The 25162-nt window shown below is 34.2% G+C and overlaps 2 protein-coding genes across 2 annotated transcripts; both read left to right on the top strand.

The window, feature by feature from the left end:
* The first annotated feature begins 547 nt into the window (after positions 1-547).
* LOC107912865 (uncharacterized protein At1g65710) lies at positions 548-2863 on the top strand. Its single transcript, XM_016841219.2, has 2 exons — positions 548-1802; positions 1887-2863. The coding sequence occupies exons 1-2, from the start codon at positions 585-587 to the stop codon at positions 2658-2660; spliced, it is 1992 nt and encodes a 663-aa protein (XP_016696708.2). The 5' UTR covers positions 548-584; the 3' UTR covers positions 2661-2863.
* Positions 2864-10960: 8097 nt separating this feature from the next.
* LOC107912866 (uncharacterized) lies at positions 10961-11908 on the top strand. Its single transcript, XM_016841220.2, has 2 exons — positions 10961-11331; positions 11574-11908. The coding sequence occupies exons 1-2, from the start codon at positions 10987-10989 to the stop codon at positions 11640-11642; spliced, it is 414 nt and encodes a 137-aa protein (XP_016696709.1). The 5' UTR covers positions 10961-10986; the 3' UTR covers positions 11643-11908.
* Positions 11909-25162: the final 13254 nt, after the last annotated feature.

The following is a 25162-nucleotide window of genomic DNA, read 5'->3' as shown; positions in this document are numbered from 1 at the left end:
GTTATAACTTTTCCTATAGTATGTCTCCATTGCGTATGAAAATATACATGTGATGTTTTCATGCTCCACACTTATCCCACGAGACTTAAAAAACTATATAAATCTCCCTTTGGGAACACATTCTTCCCATTTTCATGTATATAACTCTTGAATCTCGACATCTAAATAAAATGTGAAATTCATATTCGTGTATAGACATTTCCAAATTTTATTTTCCTATAAAAATATGTTAGAAAATGTAAAAAATAAAATTTTGAAAATGGGAAGATTCCCCATTGTTTAACTCAGAAAAGGAGGAAGTAACTTGCCATTAATTCCTTCCTTACAAAATCAAGTAACATTCCGATAATTAAAATTATGTCTGACATTAAATTCATTGTTTTGAATAAAAAAAATTAGGTTTTTATAAAACGAAAATCCAAATATATAAGTCTACCAAATGATATTATTATATAATAAAAGGAGTTGGAGTGTGTCAGTCGGGTCATCCAACGTCTCTTTGATTCTGTGGATTTAAAATTTAACGGATAGATCATGTATTCAAAATTTGAAATACCAAAAAAAGCTGTGCGTTTTAAAAACAAATGTACCCCACCCTCACTAACCTATTCACACCGTTTCCCATCTCCCACTTCTCCATTCCTCTCTCTCACCAATCCCAAATGGGTGGCTGTTTCAGCAAAAAGAAAGCCTCTTCCCCCCGTCACAACGCTCAGTCGACCGCGCTTCCTCTTTCTTCTGCACTAACACCATTAGCGGCCGAGACCAACCTCAAAACAGGAAGCGAGCCCAAGGTTAACCAGGTAACTGAAGAAGAACTGTCTGGGAAAGCAAGCCAAGAGGAGAGCTTGGTGAAGAAGGAGATATTCGTCATAAAACACAGAAAGAGCCATGACAGAGACAAACGCTCCCCTCCGCCTCAAAATCCAACGCAGTCAACCGAAAACGAGCCCGCTTCCTCTGCCTCCACCGAAGGAGGCGTCGTCTGCAACATCAATGCTGCTGTGAGGACGTCCGGCTGCACTAAAGAGGAAGTAGATGCCATTTTGATACAATGTGGAAGGCTTAGCAGAAGCAACTCCTCGGGGAAAACGCCTTCCAGGAAGTTCTCCGGTTCCAAGCGAAGTTACGATTTCGATTGCGAAAACGACAATGATATCGGCTCTGCTGCTTCAACTGATTATGGTTCGAGGAAGAAAGGGAATGATAATTTACGTGAAGACGACCGCCCTCGCCACCGGCAATCAAGTAGGTCTTCTTCTCAAGGAAGGAGGAGGACTCCGAGCAGAGAAAGAGACCAGCAGCAACAACGCTCCGGGAGCAGAGAAAGAGTTAACGGCAGCGGTGGTGGAAGACGAGTGAGCCGATCCCCAGGAAGAAGATCAGAGAACACTGACGGCACCCATGGTAATAATGCTGCCAATGCCAGTAACAGGCCCGGAAAGATGGTCTCTGTTCCGGCAACCGTTTCTTCATTGGCAATGGATAAGAGCAACAACGGTGTAGAACCTTCCACGACTACTGCTAATGCCATCAAAAGGATCTCTGTTAAGAGGAATGTGGGAGAGGCGGGTGTAGTAGGTGTTTCAAGGAGCGCCGCTTCACCTCGGTCTCAGTCCCCTGCAAGGACTAATAATGCCAAAGGCTGCAATGAGAATCAGCAACAACCAACTCTTAGTCGCAGTTCCTCCAGGAAAGCAGAGCATTCGCCTTATAGAAGAAACCCATTGAGCGAGATTGATCCCAACTCACTTGCATACCCACAGTCAGCTGCCACCAACAAAGGACAAGGAGGAATCAAGGTAGTACTTCCTCTTCATTTTGCTTCAATAGTTTGTTTCTCGATGTTGGTTTAATTACTTACATAAAAGGACTTGTATTTTCAGAAATCGAATGTTGAGATGAACCACAAAGCCAGTGTTCAAGGTAGCAACCATAAAGCTGGCAGCATTGCTACAAATGTTGAAGATGTCAAGACACAGCCACCCAAGGTCGGAGCTGACAATCTGAAACCTCAACAATTAACGAGAAGCAGATCCTCAAGGCGGTCACGGGACCTGGACCTGAATCCAGAAATTTTGTTGAACCCCATCCCATCGTCATACACAACGCTATTGCTTGAAGACATCCAAAATTTTCACCAAAACAACAACAACAATCCTCCTCAGTTTTCACTCCCAGCGTGCGTGAGCAAGGCCTGCTCCATTTTGGAAGCAGTTGCTGACCTCAACTCCACTACAAGCTCCAACCTCTCTGGTGCATTCTCTGATAGAAAAGGTCTCCCAACAGATGGTTCAAACAAGAACGCCTACAACAACATGACTGTAGAGAGGAAAATGACGGAAGCGGGAGACCCTTTCGTTGAATCCGAGGTAATTGGAAGTGATCATTTGATGGAGCCAAGTTTTCACAACTACGTGACAGTTAGGAGAGGTGGTGGTGGGGCAGATATGGAGGAACAAGAATCATCAGGGAGCAATAGTATAGCGGCCAGCGGGCAGCAGCATTGGGGGTTTTCATCCTCCTCGTGGGAGCCCAATTCAGCAGATTCAACGGATCGATGGAGTTCAAGGACAAAAAGCAGACAAGAGGACTACAACAGTCCCCTAGGACTCCAGAGGCATGCCTTTGCTGAAGCAGGCAGTGGCATGAAAAAATAGAACTAGAAAGACTCTCTGAACACGAACATGCTGGTGCCAAGATAGAGGCTGCACCAATCGGCTACGAAAGTTCTTCACTCGATTGCATTTGCAATTTGAAGTTGCTGATTTCAATTGTAAACTTTCTTGTATTTGGTTGCTTACTTTACCAACCACTTTTTTCTGCCTATAATTTAATTATTTGAATTTTGCTTCTTCCAATACATACAGTCTACACCATTACTATTTTGGCTCTGCAAATTTCATCAAAATAAGGTTTTTTTTTTAGATAAAAAATTTCATCATATAGTCAGCAACTTCAATAAGGCCTGTACTGTGCACACTAACGAAGGGAATTTTGAACAGTGATCTCACTATTTTGGATTTGTATATTTTTCAGAACTTTCACATATAATGTTTAATATTATATATTAACACTTTAATAACTTTTTAATCAGTCTTTTCAATATTAAATCCATTTAGTATAAAAACTTAAGCATTTGCTGTTTAAAACATGACACGAATATTAATATTATTTATTTGAATGCCAACTACAAAAAAAAAATTTGCAGAGCCATAAAAGCTTAAAAAATTATTATCTCCATTAAAATTTAACTTTATTTAATTCTTGTTATTAGTACAATAGCTAAATTAATTCATTTGATAGTATAAAACTAATTTAAATATTTAGTATAATAGAAAAATCTGCCAAATATTTCAATTATTATAAAATGTTGTACCTAAAAATGTTACAACCATAAAAAAACTCTGGTATAAAACTTAAAATCATAAACCAAGTCTTGCCATATCAGATTAGTAAGAAAAATTCAATAATATAATTAGATACAAAAATATACTTGAACCCATCGACATCTTGAAATCTTCAAGTTTTGTGGTTTTTTATCTTCTAAATTAATATAAAAGTATTTTAGAGAATGTGAATTTCTCTTCTTTTTTTTTAAAGATGAAATGTCATAAAGTATTTTAGAGAATTAGAGACATTGTCTTTGAAGATGTTAATATTCCTCAACATATTTATTTAATTGTGTTAGAGTTGTCTGACCCGAATCCTATTTGATTCGATTTGAAAAGCTCGAGATGCAACTCACTTGTTAAAGAAATAAAATAGAGAGGCAAATTTGGGGATTTATGGGGACGAAGGTCCAAGGGCTGAAGCCTGAGGCCGTAGCCCACCACGAATCCCTATCCACCACTAAACTCAATCGGGGCTGCGAGGGCTTCGCCCACGCGATATGAACAAGTTGAATCAGTATAGGACTATACTTCTTCTATTAGACAAGTTGTTTAACCCTTTAAAAACTACGCACAGCCGCAAAACTATTGTATTGTGATTTTTAAAAATTAGCGAATTTCTCATTATCTACCCATGGCTTTTTCTCGATAAGAGTTTTCCACGTAAAATATGCGTGTTCTTATTTTTATTTCTTACTGTTTTGCAATCTTTCCTATTATCATTATTGACATATAGTATAATAAAATGGTATCAGAGCCTTTGGGTTGCTTGTGTTGATCATAATAATGGCGACATTGAATTATGATATTCCGCTATTGGATCGCAACACTAGATTCACATTGTGGCAAGTAAAGATACATGCAATTCTTGCGCAAATAGATTTGGATAATGCCTTACTATGGTTAGATAAAATGCCTTCAACACACTTAAAGAAAAGCGGCGTAATGATCGAAAGGCCGTATTGCAATTACATTTGCATCCGTCGAAAGAAATTCTACAAGATGTGTTGAACGAGAAGACAATCGCTACGTTATGGTTGAAGCTGGAGCAACTTGCATGTCGAAAACCTTAACTAGTAAGTTGCATTTGAAGTAGCACATTTATTCTCATCATTTGGAAAAAGGTACGTCTTTGGTAGAACACTTAATTATCTTTAAAGAAATTGTCTTGGATTTAGAAGCCATTGAGGTTTAGTATGATAAAGAAGATTTAGGGTTAATTCTGCTTTGTTCATTGCCCTATTCTTATTCGACCTTTAAAGATACAATTTTGTATAGTCGCAAATCTCTCACAATGGATGAAGTTTATGATTCCTTAGCCTTGTATGATAAGATAAAACATATTGTAGCTGGATCTGACTCTAAAGGAGAGAGTCTTACTATTCGTGGGAGACAAAAACAAAATACTAGTGATAATCATAGGAGAACACAAAAACAAAATCTTGACAATAAAGCTAAGGGTAGATCGAAATCTTTAAACAGAAGTAAACCCTATAATTTTTACAAAAAATGGCACATTAAGGCTGAGTGTTATAAGTTGCAAAATAAGATCAAAAGGGAGGGTGCGAATCAAAAAAGAAAACAACTGGAAGAATTTAAAGCTGATGTAGTAAAAGACTGCAGTGATGGTAAACTCCTACTTACTTCTGTTGACAACTCTAAAGTAAGCGAGGAGTGGATTCTCGATTCTGGTTGCACTTTTCATATGAGTCCCAACCATGATTGGTTTACAATATATGAAACAATTTCTAAAGGTGTTGTTTTGATGAAAAATAATGTTTCATATAGAATTGCAGGTATTGATACAATTAGAACAAATTTCCAGAGATAATGGCTTGGAAATTTGTTCTAATGAGTTTAATGAATTGTACAAATCAAAAGGAATCGTGAGACACTTGACAATTAGTCGTACTCCACAGCAAAATGACATTGCAGAACGGATGAATTGAACAATAAACTTTAATATTTACATATTAAATAATTTTCTCATCCCAATTTTACCCTAATAAAATTTTTGACAATTTTACTTGTTCACTATAACCGAATGATTTATTTTCATATTTTGGGCTTTAAAACAATCCAAAAACATAAATTCATTCTTCCATCATTTTTAACTAATCCTATATAGGATTGCAAGTTTCCATTTTCATTTTCATTTTGGAAACCTATATTCATTTCCAAATGATCCTATTTCTCCATTTCGAAGAAAACCATAATCATTTCCGAATGTTTCTCATTTCTCTTTTTCTATTCATTTTTGTTTATTTCTATTCAAACACTCAATTCATTTTTGGTTTCAATGAACTAGCGGAGGGATTGATTTAACATATGTAGTTGAGGCTCAAATGATTTATAATTAAGTTCTAGATTTTCGCCTATTAATTATAAATTCATTTAGTCACGAAGTCATTCTACTATAGTATTGTGATTGAGCTCTCCTCAGCGACATACCATTACGAAAGCAATTACTCAGTGCTCGTCCAATGACCTTGTCATTAATGTGTTACCTTCATAGGATATCATTGATATCTTTGGGATAATATCTATTCTCTTAATATGATCATATTTTATCTTATGGTAACAATTAAATCTTCTTTCATGAAAAGTCAATCATTATCAAATAGTGATCAAGACATCCATTACAAAGACGAACAACCCATGGTCACGTTTACTTTTCATCAACCATGTAATGAGAATGAGAGGATATCATTTACTTATGTTTTGGGTTATGAATTCCATTATTTTGAATAACACTACATACTACAGAAGTCGTACACCCAATGCACTAGCTTTCAGTTCCTTATCTATTCTAACTCAGGCTTTTACTTACATCAAAGTATATGAGTCACGCATACATAGCCCACCATCCACTCAAGATTTAGGTATGTCACACTATAAATGTCACAAGTGAATAAGTCCATAAACGAATTTAGGATCTATTCTGCTTAGGTCCTATTTGATGTACTGTCAGTCCAGTCAGTCACATCATCTGCTCCGATACCCAAGACAAGACATCTCCCCAATTGGACTTGATAGATGACATATTAGTCTTTCAATCGATTTGCTCATTTTCGATTAAACTAAGGACTTTAGGTTTGTCAAGTTATTTTTTGGTACTACGATCTAATCATAGTTTGCTCATTTTCGATTAAACTAATGGCATGTTTAGGTTTGTCTCCTAATACAAGTTGTTTTTGGTACTACGATCTAACCACGTAATAGCACTTAATATTAGTTTAAACAATAGACAACTAATGAGTAACATTTGCTTTTATTTTTTTACGTACGAAAACCATGTGAGGACAATTATACAAAGTATATTAATTTTATCAATGAATTTGTCTTATTAACCAATCTGTTGGAAAAAAATACAAGTGTGCATTGACGAAAATACTACACTTAGGGCACCGGATCCAACAGTTTACTGAATGATCAGTCTCCGTCCATTGCTATTAAGAAAAAGACTCCGCAAGAGGTATGGTCTGGTATTCCTACTGATGATTCTAAGTTGAAGACTTTTGGGTGTCTCATGTATACTCATGTTGATAATGGTAAATTGGAGCCTAGGTCTATTAAGTGTCTGTTTTCTTGGATATAAGGCTAGTGTTAAAGGGTATAAGTTATGGAGTCCTGAAATTAAGAAAGTTTTAATTAGCGGAGATGTTATTTTTTATGAGACTACTATGCTACATAACTTACCTCTTAAAGAATTTTCTAATAAAGATCAACAGAGATCAAACACACATGTGGAGCAGGTGGAGCTTCAAATTGATTCAGGACCTACAACAAATTCTACTTCTCAGGTTAGTACAGAAACTTAGAGTAGAGTTTTTTCTTCACCAAAGTCAACACCATAATATTCTATTGCAAAGAATAGACCCAGAAGAGAAATTAAACATTCACAAAAGTTTGTTGAGGTTGATTTAGTTTGTTATGCTTTAAATGTGGCTGAAGATATAAATGTAAATTAAGAGTCATCTACTTATTTTGAGGCAGTTAGTTGTGAAGATTCAGGCAAGTGAATGATTTCTATGCAAGAAGAGATGAAATCACTTCATAAGAATAGTACATGGAACCTAGTGGAACTTTCTAAAGGTAAAAAAGTTATTCATTGTAAATGAGTGTTCAATAAGAAAAATGAGACACTAGGAGTTGAAGAACTGAGGTATAAAACAAGACTGGTTGCAAAAGGTTATAGTCAGATTCTATGTGTAGACTTCATATGTGTGTTTTCTCTAGTTGTTAAGCACTGTTCGATTCGAGCCTTGATTGGTATTGTGGCCATGTATAATTTCGAGTTTGAGCAAATAGATGTAAAGACAATATTCTTGCATAAAAAACTTGAGAAAGACATTTACATGCAACAACTAGAGGGCTTATAGTCCCAGGAAAGGAGGATTATGTTTGCTTACAAGAAAAGTCTCTTTATAGCCTGAAACAGTCACCTAGTCAGTGGTACAAGAAGCTTGATTCATTTATGACTATTCATGATTTCAAAAGAAGCAATTTTGAATGTTGTGTTTATTTTAAGAAGAGTAGTGATGGTTCATCTGTATATCTACTCCTTTATGTTGATGACATGTTGATAGCAGCGAAAGATAAAGAAGAAATAAGAAATGTCAAAACCCTTAGTAAAGAATTTGAGATGAAAGATTTGGGAGTAGTAAAAAAGATACTTGGGATGGAGATTCTCAGATATAGAAAAATATGTAAATTGTACCTAAGTCAGAAATGGTACATTGAGAAAGTTTTTTACAAGTTCAATATGCAAAGTGCTAAGCCTGTTTGTACTCCATTAGTAGCCCACATTAGACTTTTATCAACCTTGTCTCCGCAATCAGATTATGAGATTGACTACATGTCACGGGTTCCATATTCTAATGTAGTAGGATCTCTCATGTATGCTATGGTTTGCTCACATCTAAATTTATCATATGCAGTTAGTGCAATTAGTATATACATTGCGAATCCTGGTAAGGAACACTAGAAAGTAATTTAGTGGATTTTCAAATACTTACGAGATACTATTGATGTTTGCTTACAGTTTGGAAGAACTAGAGATGGAGTCATTGAGCACGTTGATTTTGATTTTACTAGAGACCTTGATAAAATAAGGTCTTTCACAGGGTACGTATTTACTATTGGGGGGTTGCACCATTAGTTGGAAAGCCACTTTGCAGACTACATTTACTTTGTCTACTACTGAAGCTAAGTACATGGCAATTATTAAGGCTTGTAAAGAAGTTATTTGGTTAAAGGGACTCTTTGGTGAACTAGTAAAGACTTTCAAATCAGTACAGTGTCTTGTGATAGTCAGAGTGCCATCTTCCTTACGAATGATTAAATGTTTCATGAGAGGACGAAGTAAATTGATGTTCGGTATCATTTTGTGCGTGATATTATTGCTCGTGGTGATATTGTTGTGAGAAAAGTTAGCACTCATGGTAATCCTTCAGATATGATAACTAAGTCACTTTCTATAGCCAAATTTGAACATTGTTTGGACTTGGTCGATGTTCATTATTGAAGAATACCTTTTAAGGGGTTTTGTAAAAGAGGTGGAGCACTTGTTCGTTGAGAACTAGTGTCAAGGTAGAGATTGTTAGAGTTGTGTGACCCGAATCCCATTTGATTCGGTTTGAAAAGTTTGAGGTGCAACTCATTTGTTAAAGAAATAAAATAGAGAGGCAAATTTGGGGATATGTGGGGGTGAAGGTTCAAGGGCCTGAAAGGTACGGGCCTTGCCACACAAGTTGAATCAGTATAAAACTATACTTCTTCTATTAGACGGGTTGTTTAACCCTTTAAAAATTGCACATAGCCACAAAACTCTTGTATTGTAGTTTTTCAACACTAGTGAATTTCTCCTTTGCCCATATTTTTTCCCGATAAGGGTGTTCCACGTAAAATCTGCATCTTCTTATTTTTCTTTCTTATTGTTTTGCGATCATTCCTACTGTCATTATCACGTATAGTATAACAAATTGCTATTGATAAAGATCAAGAACAATCTATTGTACCTGATATTGTTCAAATAACAATTTTGGATCAAGACAATGTTATTGAACCTCCCCATCAAGTAACAAACTTTATAACCTCAAGAATGAATGTTATTTAGAAGCTCCACTAGAGAAAGAGTTATAATGGCTTGAGCGACATATTTTTGCATTGAGCTATATTAAATGGATGTCAAGACTGCATTTCTCAATTGTGACATTGATGAAACGATTTATATGGTACAACTAGAAAATTTTGTGTCCGATGATGCAAAGCCAATGGTTTGCAAATTAAAGAAATCCATCTATGAGCTTTAGCAAGCCTCTCGTTAATGGTATTACTAAATTTACCAAGTGATTATCTCATTCGATTTAGAGATGAATTCAGTTAATGAATATAAATACCGCAAGTTTAGTGGGAGTAAGGTTCTATCTTTAATTTTATATGTGAATGGCATGTTGTTTGTTAGTAATAAGTTAAGTCTTGATCAATGCCTCAAGAATGATTTTGAGATTAAAGAAATGCAAAAGATTCCCTATGCTCGAGCAATAATGAATTTAATATATGCTCAGGTTTGTACGCGTCCGGATATTGCATATATTGTTAGGATGTTGTGCATATATTTGAGCCATTCGTGTATCGATAATTAGAAAGCAACTAAATGATTTTTACGTTATATTCATAAAGCAAAACATTACATGCTCACATATTAGAGGTCTTATACGTTAGAGATTCTCAAGTATACAAACTCTAATTTTGATGGAATATGAATGCAATATTTTGTCACTAGGTTGCAAATTGTGACAATAGATGCCAGCTATTAATTGCAATAACAATAGGAGCACATCAAAATCAATATACATAGACTTTAAATTCTTGGTTATTAAATACCATAAATTTAATTTAATTTAATTTAATTTAAATTTTACTTTATTTATTTTTCACATAATGTTGTATTATCCATGTGGACAAGATGATTTGCAAAAAAAAAATAAAATTATGTGACAAATTTTCATTGGTTGGTTTAACAATTCATTAATGACTCATTTGGTTACTAATGTAATAACATGAGGAAAAAACTTATTTTTATTACATATGTATTACAATAGTTAAACGTAAAATAAATAATAGTTAGTACAAATTTAAAATTAGAATTAGAAAAATAAATAAAAACTCTTGTAAAAAATAAGACATTTTCAAAGATAAATAAAAACTCTTCTCCAAAAACAAGTCATGTAAGTGGCTAAGAATTACTAATTGAAATTAATTTATTGCTAAATCATATACTAAAATATGGTGAAAGATAATACTCCTATCAAATACAGCATAACGGTACTAATATTAGATATTATAATAAAACACATCGATAGTTTAAGTACCACATTTGACATTTTCAAAGTACAAAGTATAGAAATGTGAGATTATTCCTTTTTAAAATTATTGTTGGAGTGGAATTACTTAATTAATTAATTTTTGTTAAAGAAAAAACTAGATTATTAACATAAAGTTATTTTTACCAGTAAGTTAAATAAAATTTCACCCTTAACTTTAAATTCAAAAACACTTAACCCAATTGTCTGAAACCCAAATAGTTGAAATGCGAAATTGGAAAAAGTCCAAGTCCAGAAAAGGAGGGCGCCCTGAATCTTCTAATGAACCGGGGCAAATCTTACTCGACCCACCCGATTGCGAACTCTATATATCATTTTCCTTGCCACCATTTCCGGTCAATGGTACTGCAGATAACACGGTTTTTGAAAAGAACGAGAAGCGAGAAGGGATGGCCAAGCGTGTGGGTATGAGTCGGGATAACGGCAGAGGCAGGAAAGGGTGGACGCTGACCGCCGCCGTCACTAACATCTTCGAATTTGTCAGATTGGCCGAGTTCGAGATCCTCTTTATACTCTTCCTCATCATCGCTTTTATCATCTTCAAAGATCTCGTAAGTTTCCTTTTTCTTTTTTTTTTTAATTCTCATTTATTGCAAAATTTTGGGTCCAAAACAATTTGCAGATTTGATGTTTAGGAAAGTTGATTATTTTTTATGGACTAATTTTCTGTCCCAAAAGGGATATGATGACAAAATCAATCCCAATCCTTTTTTCATTTAAAATTATTAAAATAAAAAATAAAATGGCATTATTTGGATACTTGATAAAAAAAAGGAGTTGAATTGGGTTGCAGACATCGCGGCCTGAATACAATCAATTGCTCGTGAAAAAACCCGGCGGTGTAGATTGGTGGCCGTACTAAGAATGGGAAGTGGATGCGATGGGAATTATGTCCTGCATAATTCCATTCCTTAGGATTATTTTGTTTCTTTTCCCTTCCTCTTTCACTTCCAGATGGTTGCTTTTTTGTTGATTGTTGTTGAGGTCTATATTCTATAGAGGAACCCCCTCCTGGCTTCATGCTTGTAACCAAACTAGTTTCTTCTTTTTGTTTTAGTTGTTTACTTTGTTGTTAAGGTGTAAGGAACCCCTTCTGGTTTGAAATCGAAGCAATCACTACTTTGTTGAGGGTTGTTTATTTCTTTTAATAGTTTCTGGTAACCACTACGAGAAGAAAAGAATAAGGAATTAGGAATGCCTTCAACTCTGCTTTTTCCTACTTTCTCCTATTCCCCCTTGCTGGATTACCGGTGCTGACATTTCTTGCCAAAGGATTTCATCAATGTATGTATATAAATAAAACCATCCAATTACACTACTATAAGGATTTAGTATCTGTTATAGTAAGTGTTCAAGTTTTTAGTCAATTGGGTCACCTCTAAACTATTTGATACAAAAGGTACCATTCTCAATTTAAAATTTTGTGAGCAAGATTAGTACAATTATGCTATTAAATGCAATGATGGTTTATGAAATGGACCTATGAACAAAATTGTAACTTAGAAAAAGGTTCTACTTCCCATGAGGTGTACCAACTCCAACTTCACATTTTATATGTTAAAGGTGGTGTGAATACAGTACACTAGTGAGTTTGGTTTTATTTAGTCGGATTTGGTTTTCCATTTTTCTATACTAGTTTTTGGTTTTTTTTTTGAACTTATTTTTGACAAAATGACCATTGTTCTATAGCTTTTTACTATTATTTGGTGAAGCTTCAAAGATTTTTGATAAATAGTTTCTCAAGTAAATATAAAATAATCAATAACTCTTATGTTGTATTTTTAAAAACACATGTAATCGAAATTTTAAGTTACTTTTATTATTGTAAAGATAAAATATTTATTTTTACATAATAAAAAATTAAAATTAATTATAAATGTAATAAAAATATTTAACTCCGTATTTCAAAGACCATCCATGCACCACGTTGGAGTTGGTTTTTCTTAGCTCTACTCTATTAGGACAATGACACAAAAAGAGAATACCCACATGAAGAGGTTCTTAGCTAGGTACATGGGGAAGGGTTAGCAAATTATCCATTAGTTGCTATATGAGGAATGCACCACAAAAATTTGAGGCTTCATATTGAGCCCTAGGCGTTTGGTTGGAGGAGCAATTCCTTCTCCACCGCCCTCACTTCATCTAATATGTAAACCTGTTTGAATTTGCCCAAAAATGTCGGATTTGTACGTATATGATTAAAGAGTGCAAGGCTATGCTATTACCATAAACTCAATTTTACCATATCTTCCTCTTTCGTGAAAGCACACACACACACACACACTAGTACATAAGCAAATTGATTAAGGAGAAGATGGATGTTTAAAACTGAAGTAGTAAGGAAAACATGGTGCCCAATGGACCCTTCAGGACCGATTTCTCTCGCTCTTGTCAGTTGTCATCGAATCACCTTCTCCAATTCAAACAGGTTTACATATTAGATGAAGTGAGGGCTGTGGAGAAGGAATTGCTCCTCCCAACCAAACGCCTAGGGCTCAATATAAAGCCTCAAATTCTTGTGGTGCATTCCTCCTATAGCAACGGATAATTTGGTAATCAAGAATACTGACATTCCACCATAACAGGTCACACAATGGCAACCAATCAATGCCACCAAATACAGTCAAATCATCCGGCTGTCCTTCAGGCACCTGCTAATCTCTAATCGTAAATAAAGCAAATCTAAGGAAAATAAAACAAAGGAAAGGATGATTTCTTTCTTTCTTTCCCCCTCTCTCACTTCAATCCAAACACAGGGTCAAAGAAACCCAAGTATGAAGACTCAGACATGAAGGGGAGAAACTTGATCACTTTCCATGGTAGATTGCAGGGAGGTTAGAAAATTAGCCATACCTCGAATCTTGAATCAAAAGCTAGAGAAGAAAATAAGAAAGATGCATGCATTAATTCTCAGCAGATGGCCTGAAATTAAAAAGGATTGCCTAGTTTTGTTATGTTAAGCTACACATGGAAGATTAATGCCAACAAGGTATTGAATGTGGGGTGCATGTACAATCCGTGATCCTATGACTAATTTATCAATGTATCACGTACCAGGGCTGCTTAAGTTTGTACCCAGGCCTATGGGTCTTGGAAATATTTTATTAAGAGATAAGTTGGTCATTATTAATACTCAAAATAGAAAAATTTTGATAAAAAGACCTCTCTAATCCCTTTCAATTTTGAAATTGAGCAAATTAGTTCCTCTCAAAAAATTAGAGCAATTTAATCCTTATCAATTTTAAAAATGAGCTACTAAAGATAATTAATCACGGTGTTAATGTCTTTCTTCAATTATACATAATTTTGATTGGTATAATAATAAATTCAACAAATTTAGCCTCAACATTTTCACATTTACACAAATTTGCAGATTAAATTTGTTAAATTGGGACCACATTGACAAAATGTCTAAACTTTAAGAGTTAAATTTGTTATTATATCAATAAAAATTACATACAATTGATAGAAACATTAACATTAAGACTAATTGTCTTTAATTGTTCATTTTCTAAATTGATGGAGATTAAAATACTTCGATTTTTTTAGAGGGATTAATTTACTTAATATCAAAGTCGGAGCGAATTGCAGCGTTATTTTTTTACTATTTTTTTTATCTGAGCTGTTTTAAGGGTTGGATCCCCTTTTGTTTACCAAAAGAAAAAGAAATAATACATCATTCACTGCATTACTTTTGTATTTTTATTTTGGGCTAATTTCACTAAACACTCACAAAATATTATTCAGATTTTATAGTGATCCCTAAATATCAAATATTCTAATTGAGTCCTCAAAATATTAGTTTTGTATCAATCAAATCTTTTGGTTGTCTACCTATTAATTTATGTGTTAAATGTTAGTTTAAAATTGACTTAGAATATATTTAAAAACCATGGATTAAATTGTAAATACTTGTGTATTTTGTTTTTGAAAAGTAATAAGGCAAGAAATCAAAAGAACTACAAACATGAAGACGGATGGGTAAGAACTCAAACCAAGCAACACCTATCAACAAGCGTGAATCTAAAAATATTTTTAAGGAGTTGAAATTTAATCATAAAGTTTTAAGAGGTCAAAATATATTTTTATCATTTATTAATTTATAATTTCAACATTTTTAAAAGGCTTTTTTTTTTCATTTTGGGGCCAAAGTGCACACCATATATTGCTTCATAATTTTATTACTCATGAGGGAACTAAATAAATAATTTTTTATTTTTGGAGGGAACCAAAGCTCCTATCTACCCCTCAATTTACCCCGCCTATCAAGATCAATTTTCAAACACCAATAAAATAATGAAACACAAAAGATACACGGAGGGCTATCTTATCATTATAGTTGAAAAGTGTTTTTAAAAAGTCTGTAAAGTGTAAAAAAATACTTTTGAGAAGACAAAATATTGATTTTAAACATGATGTTGTAAAGTAGAAAACATGTATTTAAAAAAAGATTCAGATTAGTTAATATTATAATATATAAAAGGTATAAAATTAAATTATAATAAAAATACTAAAAATAATAACAATATTAAAAATAATTTATTAAGTAATTAATATTATAATATAAATATATGGAATATATATAAACTCAAATTCATTAATATTATGATATATCAAATATATAAACTTAAATTATAATTAATTACAATAAAAATTATAATTGACTCAAGATAAAAAAGTATCATTATTTTCTTCAATTATTATTAGCATGATGCCAAGTTGTTATTATTTTAGTATCAACAAATATTTAACTTAAATTATAGTAAAAATATAATAAAATAATTTATGATTAATATTGTGATATATGAAATATAAATTTTAAATACTTTTTAAAAAATAATATAAATTATTTATAAAATTTAATTTGAATATATAAATTTGCAACTTAAACTGACTTTTGGAAAGTTAAAATCTAGAATTTTTTAACTTTTTGGATTTGAAAAACAAGTTTAAAAGGTTAGTGTGATTTAAAAAGTTATCTACTTATTATTGCTTTTAGCTTAAAAGCTAGAAAAGCATTTTTGATACCGATAAAAAAAGTCTAAGAACAATACAATTATCAGCGAACTAGAACAAAAGACGTCACAAACAGAAACCACTCCAATTCGACAGACACCAAAACAACACAAACTCCACACCCAAACAAAATGGAAACACACTCCCAAGACTGCAGGCCCAACCCAATACACCCCTAAACCCCTATACCCAAAACAACCACCCCTTCACCAGAAATCCAGATAAACATTCGAAGATTAGCCTTTCGATTAATACCAACCTTTGCAAGTCTATCCGCAACCTCATTACAAGCTCTAAGAATATGTCTGGTGCTCCAACTTTGCTTATTACACGACATCCTATTGCCAGAAACAATAGAAGAATTATTCAACCATTCAACCACTCGACTACAATCACTTTCAACCATTAGTTGAGAGAACTGAACCACCTTGCTTGTGCAAGTGTCAGGGACTTAGATTTTTGCCTCAATCCGTGCTGCCTTAGGGGTTTTCTTCATTCAAAAACCTAACTCCCAACAATTTAAGACCAAACAAAATTATTCTAAGGCACCAAAGAAAAACAAAGATGAACGAATTTGAAATATAATAACAAAGCAACAGAAGAGCTAAGAACACAAGAGAGAGTTTTAAGAGAATGCTCTCAGGAATTTTATTACTCAATGAATTATTTACAATAAGGGGGAGAGGCCTCTATTTATAGTTGACCTCCCCAAAATTAACGATACAGATTAAAGTGTATCAATGCCTAGGATTAAAAGGTATCTCCAAATCATATCTCTAAGATTACATTTATTATATCTTATAATATTACAAGTTATCTCTAAGATTGCATATCTTTGACTTGGCCTTACTTTGTAGATGAGCCTTCAATCTCTCTAAGCAACAGGTCAATTTGGTTGTTCCAAATAATCTCCTTTGAACATGATGAATCATACAATTGTGCCATGGTTGTGGGCTCTCATGTGCAACCCAGGACATTCTCCCCCACTTGTTTTAGTGACGCCCTCTTTGCGTCCTTTGCATGGAACTGCCATAAGGCCTTAGCAAGTTCTCAACTTGTTTCACTATCAGGAAGTCCCTTCCATCGTACTAAGTACTCATGCCTCGGCCTATAGTACTTTCGTCTGATCACTTGGTTTGCCTCGATACTTTCAACCTCTCGATTGTAGGAGACCTTTACCCCCATTGGTGCTCATTCTGACTTGCCTCGATTTGGATCCTCCTGGTCCTCGTGGAATGGCTTAAGCATACTCACATGAAACACTCGGTGGACTTTAAGTTTTACAGTAACTCAAGCTTGTAGGCCACCTTGCCTACTCTCTTCAAAACTCGAAAGGGTTCTTCATACTGTCACACAATCCCCTTGTGTAAGCTATTATGTCTCAAAATCAAATTTAGTTTAGTAAGGACTGCGTCACCAACTTGAAATTGCACATCCCTTCGATTTTGATCTGCCCTATAACAACCTGATTTTTGACCCTAATCGGAATAGTAGTTTCGGGACCACAAATCCGAATTAGAAAAATATTATTAATATTATTTTGTGTGTTTATTTTGTGTGCATTTGATTGTGTGAAATTTTCGTGTTTTAATTTCGTCGTTTAAGTGTCCGATTTAATAAAAGGGCTTAATCGCGTAAAATGAAAATTTAGGGGTTAATTATAAAAGCACCTAATTGTTGTTGTCTTTATAATTTAGAGGTTTTATTACGCAATTAGTCCACTATGTAAGTTAGTGGGTGGCAAAGGACTAATGTAACCTTATTATATATGTTATATATATATGTAAAGGTTAATATAGTAAATTAAAAATAAGGCTAATATATGTTTAATATAACAAATTTTAAATGCCATGTTCTTCATCTTGGCCGAATATAGAAAAGAAAAAGAAAAGAAAAGAGAACAACAAGGTTCGGCTATCTCTAGGTCTAATTAAGGTATGTTTTTGCTTCGGTTTTTGATGATTTTTACGTTTTTGATATCATTACTTTGAATACTACCCGACCCATGCTTGAATTTCTGATTTTGATGAATATTTTGAGTTATGCCATTGATGAATATTTGTGTTTTGTGATGTTTGATGATGAATAATGAAAGATATGTCTTCGATTAACATGTTTTGTCTTGGGATTTTTGATGAATTTGAGTATTTAGGGTTAAATTGTGAAAATAAATTTTTAAGGGACTAAAGTGTGAAATAAATGCAATGTGTGGACTTGTATGAGAACCATGAATATTCGGCTCTTGTGTGGTATGGGCAAATTTTGTGTATTTTGTGTTTTGTGCAAAAAGGACTAAATTGCAAAAAGTGCAAAATGTTAGGGGCAAAATGGTAATTTTCCCATTTATGTATTTTTGAACTTAATTGAATGTTTTGATGAATAAAAAGGTTAAATTTGATTATGTTTAGATCAAGAAACGAAGAAAAAGAATTTGGATCGGGGAAAAACGAAAGTAATCGAATAGTCGATCGTGTCCGCTGATATCCGAGGTAAGTCTATTAGCAATTTGAGGTTATTAAATCAGTATATATGCATGTATATCTATAGTAATTTGGTGAGCTGAAATTTAAAGTATATGGATTGAATTTTGTTTAATTATGAATGATATAAATATATATATGTATCATGTTCGAAAATATATATATGTATAAATACTTGTTTTTAATCAAAGGTATTTATATATATAATATATATGTAAACATAAGGTCCGAATATATATATAAGCATATACATGTATAAAGCCTTGGACTTGGTTAAAGGTATGAATGTGTATATATATGTACACATGAGTTGTAATATATATGTATACTCATGAATAAGTCTTGAATATATTTAAGTATGAAATTATATATGTATATGTTAGATTCGAACATGTATATACGTACATGTATAAGTTATTGTATTGAAATTAGATATAAAGTTATATACATAAATTTGTTAGGTTGAATCATGAAGTTATTGAGCTGGATTTTGGTGTTTGAATTTCATGCACCTATGTGGTTCAAAGATATAGGTTATAAATTTTGAGCTGAATTTTTATGTATGGATTTATATACATATATAGTTCGAATATGAATTACAGCTCTTTGGACTGAAATTATTGTTGTGAATTATGCAAGTATGTGTTAAGTGCATGTTTGTTACGCAGAATTGAATATAATTCAATTTCAACGGAGAAATGACTATCGGATTTATTGCCAGTGAAATTATTCAGACTATACGTCTAGCAGGCTAAGTGCCGATGAATTGAATCGGACTATACGTCTAGCAGGCTAAATGCCTGTGAATTGAATCGGACTATACGTCTAGCAAGCTAAGTGCCGGTGAACTGAATCAGGCTACAAGCCTAGCAGGCTAAGTGCCGGTGAACTGAATTAAACTATAAGCCTATCAGGTGAAGTGCCAGTAAATCTGTTTAAATTAAGTGATTCTATGCATTGGGTATAAATATATATGCTTTTGTTTATATGAAATGGGTAAGTTTATGAACATTGTTTTAAGGTGGTTGATGAGTATATAATCGTTCGAGTCCTTGTGAATAGTATGTATATATATATCGGTTGTCATGAAATTGTTGGATATATATATGTATGTATATATGTATGCATTCGGCATAGGTGGGTATAGGTATATATGTGCATTCGGCACTTATAGTTGATCAAGTATAAAATTATTATGCTTTTGGTATATGTATTTGAACAATTATATTTAAATGGATCCGATGAAGTGCGAACAATAAGTACTATAGAAATCAGTATATGCAGTTAATGATTATGTTAGTAAATTGATTATATGCATATAATGTATATACATTTGTTCGTTCATGTGTATTAGATAAATACACATCCTTTCAGATTTAAACAAGATGACTTAATATAGCAATGTTCGATTAGTAATTATAATTGATAATTGTGAATTCAATAAATTTATTTTAAGAATTATATGATTCTTTTATATGTATTTTAGATATGCTATAGACTTACTAAGCTATAAAAGCTTACTTTGATTGTTTTTGTCCATTTGTTTTTATAGATTTTGGAGACGCGTTATGAGCTCGGGGATCATCAGCATAGTCTATCACACTTTCGACCCCTTTTGGTATTTTGTTAAATATTTGAACTTGATCTTATGGCATGTATAGGTTTGAGTACGATGTTGGTTAGATGTTGATTGTAAATTATAAATAGCTATGCGAAAATGATTTAATTTTCATGTTTGTGATCAGTTGGTTTTAAAAATGGTTGTATTTGTTCGGTAATGCCTCGTAACCCTAATTCGGTGACGGATACGGGTTAGGGGTGTTACATTTTATTGGTATCAGAGTTACGGTTTAGTCGATTCTTGGACTAACGTAGCATGTATGAGTCTAGCTATACATGCCATATTTTTTACCGAGATAGTGTGATGACTGCTGATGTCTAAAAATGTGTTTTCGTATAGTAATGGATCCCGATCGAGCCATAGCCGATGATGTTGAGAGTATAATGCCTGCTCCCGCACAAGGGACAGAGCCGGTAGATTCTCGACCGACCTCGAGTAACAGGAGGGAGAGGCTAAACAAGCCTTCTACCAAATGATGAATGACTGGTTTACTCAATATGTCTGAACTAATCCGGTTGCACAACAACCTCCACCCCCGACTAATCCACCTTCGATTCCTGTTATACCTCAAGTAAGTGATCCGATGAGATTACTTAAGCCTCCTGTTGACAAAATTTGAAAACACGGGGCCGAAGAGTTCAGAGCTACTGATGATGATGATGCTGAGCGAGCTGAATTCTGGCTTGATAATACTATTCGAGTGTTTGATGAGTTATCTTGCACCCCTAATGAGTGCTTGAAATGTGCCATATCTTTACTACGGGACACTGCATATCACTGGTGGAATACACTAGTATCGGTGGTTCCGAAAGAGCGAGTGACTTGGGAATTCTTTCAGATTGAGTTCTGTAAGAAATACATCAGCCAGAGATTCACTGATCAGAAGCGTAAGGAATTTCTTGAATTGAAACAGGGTCGTATGACAGTGACAGAATATGAGCGGAAATTTGTGAGACTCAATAGATATGCTCGAGAATGTATTTCGACTGAAGCTATCATGTGTAAAAGATTTGAAGATGGGCTGAATGAAGATATTAAACTGTTAGTTGGTATACTTGAGATAAAAGAGTTCGTAGTACTTGTTGAACGAGCTTGTAAAGCTGAGGAGCTCGGGAAAGAGAAGAGGAAAGCTAACTATGAAGCTCGAGATTCTCGTAAAAGATCATTCAGTAAATCATTCCAGTCGACCTCAAGGAAATCCAGAGAGGATCATAGCCGATCTAAAGCTACTGCAGGGTTTCCTAAGTATGATCGAGATCGACCCTCTGTGAGTTCACGAGCTACTTCAGTTGGTAGCGTTGGTAGTGTTCGACAAAATAGATCAAAGTGCAAGCATTGTGGGAAATGGCATCCTGGAGATTGCAGATTACATGATCGGTCTTGCTTTAAGTGCGGTTCAAAGGATCATTTCATTCGAGAATGTCCGATGGTAGCTGAGCAAAATACACGTTAGAAACAAATCGAGACTAATTCGAAAACTAAGAAAATAATTCAAAAAATATTAAAAATTTTTAAAGCTGCAGGGTTCACAAGGCCATGTGGACAGGATGTGTGACTCACACTGTCAGGCGACACGCCCGTGTCTTAGACCGTGTGGGCATTCGAAGTAGGGACACTCGGCTCGTCCAAGCCTGTGTCATACCTGTGTAACTCATTGACTTGGGTCACATGGTCGAGCCACACGCCCATGTGCCAAATCGTGTGCTTTTTTGAAATGGCCTCGCATGCTCGTGTACTAGCCATGTGTCTCACACGACCTATTCACACGTCCGTGTGTCTGGCCGTGTGGACTCAAAATGTACCTTAAATAACAAGTTTACCATTCCTTGCAAGCTTAGACAATAAGCAACTCAAAAATCATTCATTTAACCAATTTAAAACACGGTCAAACACATCCAAAACATGTCAAAATAATCATCCTAGGTGCCTAACCAATGTACCCTCATTGGTACCACAATTATAACATCAAACATAACATCAAAGTATCATTCAGATCTAAGTTATAAACACACCTAATTCCATCTATTTTGCCTAATTTATGAACACTTAAACATTAATTTAACATATCATAATAAGGCTTCAAACACAAACACGTGCTTATAGGTATATGCCAACCAATTTTAAACTTATAATCTTATTTACATTCAATCCACAAAATAACTATTGATTAGACACCCTAGGTACATGCCGACACATTTCAAAAGGATAAACATCACCACGTTTGAGTTCAGGACTGTTGTTGGATGCTGAATCGGCGATGAAAATTAAGTACCTAACCTGCACATGGAAAACAAAACTGTATGATGAGTAAAAACTCAGTGGTATTTCTATAATCCGAATATTTAAATATAAGAAATTACAAATGTACAATTGAAATATAAACACTTATTAATATTTAAATATTACAACAACCATATCATATTTCATTTGTTTCACAATAACTCAATTCTCATATTTGCTATATAAATAGCTTTTCATAATTTATTTCACATTTCATTATACAATTGCATTATCCATTCCATATTCATTTCATAAGTATATAACTCACATATTCCATATATTTGCACCATATTTCACATTTTATTTTCAATTCACTATTTCACTTCCATTTCTCATACCGTGCCATTTCAATATCAATCATAAAACTTTATTATTCATTTACCCCTATTAACACGACTCAGACTCGGACGGATACATGGATCCAACTAAAACACACCAGTTTGGCACCTAGTGCCTCATCGGATAATTCGAAGTAATAATTTGACACTCAGTGTCTCATTGACTAAACCTAAGTAAAATGGCACCCGTTGCCTCATCAAATTAATCCAAAGTAGTAAATTGACACCCAGTGTCTCATCAACTCGAAGTCGAAGAATTGATGGGTATTTAAAGGTATTTTATTAAAGGATTTTGGATAAAATCATGATTTAGGGATTAAATTGAAAAGTTATTGAATTCATAGAAAATTATAATATTTCATGGAATTCATGGGCTGCTATTGATATATATGAAAATATCTAGGCTTGTGATAAGGAATTAAATTGCATGAATTTTATTTTCCGAGCCTATGGACGAAATCATCATTGATTAAAAGTATAGAGGCAAAACAGAAATTTTTTATAAGATTTGACTTGGATTGAATTGAATATAAATTTTATTAAATTGATGTTATATTTACTCGTATAGATCCGGATAGATCGAAAACAGAGTTAGATCGTGGAAAAAAAGTATCAGATTAGTAGTTTACAAGTCACGAACAATTGTCGAGGTAAGTTCGTGTAACTTAATTGTGAATATTTATATGCTTATATTGAGTGTTGAATATGTAAATAGTGTAAATGTCATATATGTGTATGTAATTGATCTCATAACTGAAAATCCCTGATAAATAAATAAGTCCCATTTGGATAATGAGATTCGATAGATACAGGGTCCTGTTTCAGGAAATGGTAGTGTCCCTGCATATGTTACAGACGTACCATAGCTCGAAAGAGCATCCCGTTACAAGCCATCTCAAGCTTCCCGTTATAGTGTTCTTTCGAGCTTTCCGTTAAATGCTCTTCGGAGCATCCCGATCGATTGTGACCCTACATGTGTTGTGGGCACACCACACACCGCAGCTCTTATGAGCGTCTTGTTATATAACTCTTCGTGAGCTTCTCGATTAAAGGCTCTTTGTGAGTCTCCCGTTAGTGCTCACTTGAACTTCCCGTTATATAACCATCTGGTGCTTCCCATTAATTGGTATTCGGAGCTACCCGTTAATTGCTCTTTAGAGCTACCCGTTATAGGCTCCTTGTGAGCTTCCCGTTATGTTGTCCGGATAAGCTTCTCGTTACAAGGCTCAATGAGCTCTTGTTATAGTGTTTGAGAGAGAGCTTTCTGTTTAAGTGCTTATAAAAGCACTCCCAGATATGAATTGACTAATTTATAGTATTGTACACTTCAGGTGTACTACCCAAGTATCCATCGAGATTTCAAATGATTCAACGGGTGAAATTCTGACATGAGAGCATGTGAAATCAAAATGAAACTATTATTTGTATATGCATGAAATACTTGGAAATTCAACACTTGATGAACTCAACCTTGTTCTTGTTATTCACATGAAATACATGGCTAACATGTTTGTTGAGGTTATATGTGTTAGGCTAATTGCCAAATTGCTTTGGATGTATTATGCATGTTTAGTATATAAGTAAATGAATGTTAAGTTAATTTCTCGTTATACGAACTTACTAAGCATTAAGTGCTTACTCTGTCTTATTTCCTCTGTTTTATAGTAGTTGGAGGCTCGTAAAGGTTGGAAGCTGGTCGGAGCTACATCGCACTATCCCTCAGACTTTTCGGTATATATATAAATAGTAAACTAATTTTGGTAATAATGGCATGTATAGGTTAACTGTTACCATTGATGACAATTGAATGTTGGTTGAAATTAGCCATTGGAATGACTATTAAATGATATGTTTTGATATGTAAATAGTTTTAATATGCTTGATGAGTATGTTTAAAAGGGTGAATGAGGAAAAATCATATAAGTATATTGGATATTAGTTTATGATAGTGTATTAGGCTATCTTGGTAAGTTGGACATTTGATCATAGGTATTAATATGTCATGCATAAGACTTGAATTTGGCTAGGTTATAATGTTTTGAATTGGCTCTTGAATTTGTTTAAATGTTGATATAGGTGGAAGGTGAAATTGGGTGAAGAATAAGGCTTGGAAATGGTCTTATTTTGTCCACACGGGCAGAGGCACGGGCGTGTGTCTCAGCCATGTGTGACATACAGCCTAGCACATGGGTGCGTGTTCTGGCCGTGTGTCCCCTGCAACTTAAAAATTTAAAAGAGAATGCTCAAAAATTTTCACATGGCCTGGCACACAGACGTGTGACTTGGCCGTATGACTCCTGCACCTAAAAGAATTGCAAGTCAGAAAGTTACACAGGCTGGGGACACGACCGTGTGCTCTACTTCAAATGCCACATGGCCTGAGGCACGGGTGTGTCACTTGGCCGTGTGAGCCACACAGCTTCGCCATACGGGTATGTGTCCCCTATACTTTAGAAAAATTTTAAGATTTTGTGAAAATTCTCTGAGTTTTCGGTTTAGTCTCGAATTGTTTCTAATATATGTTTTGGGCCTCGAGGGTTTATATAAGAGACACGGGTGTGTCACTTGGCCGTGTGAGCCATACGGCTTAGACATTCGGGCGTGTGTCTCCTGTACTTTAGAAAAATTTTGAGATTTTGCAAAAAAT

Source organism: Gossypium hirsutum, chromosome D11 (assembly GCF_007990345.1).
Source record: "Gossypium hirsutum isolate 1008001.06 chromosome D11, Gossypium_hirsutum_v2.1, whole genome shotgun sequence".
Lineage (NCBI taxonomy): Eukaryota > Viridiplantae > Streptophyta > Magnoliopsida > Malvales > Malvaceae > Gossypium > Gossypium hirsutum.
Note: the sequence above shows the minus strand (reverse complement) of the source record. Positions and strands in the feature narration are given on the sequence as shown.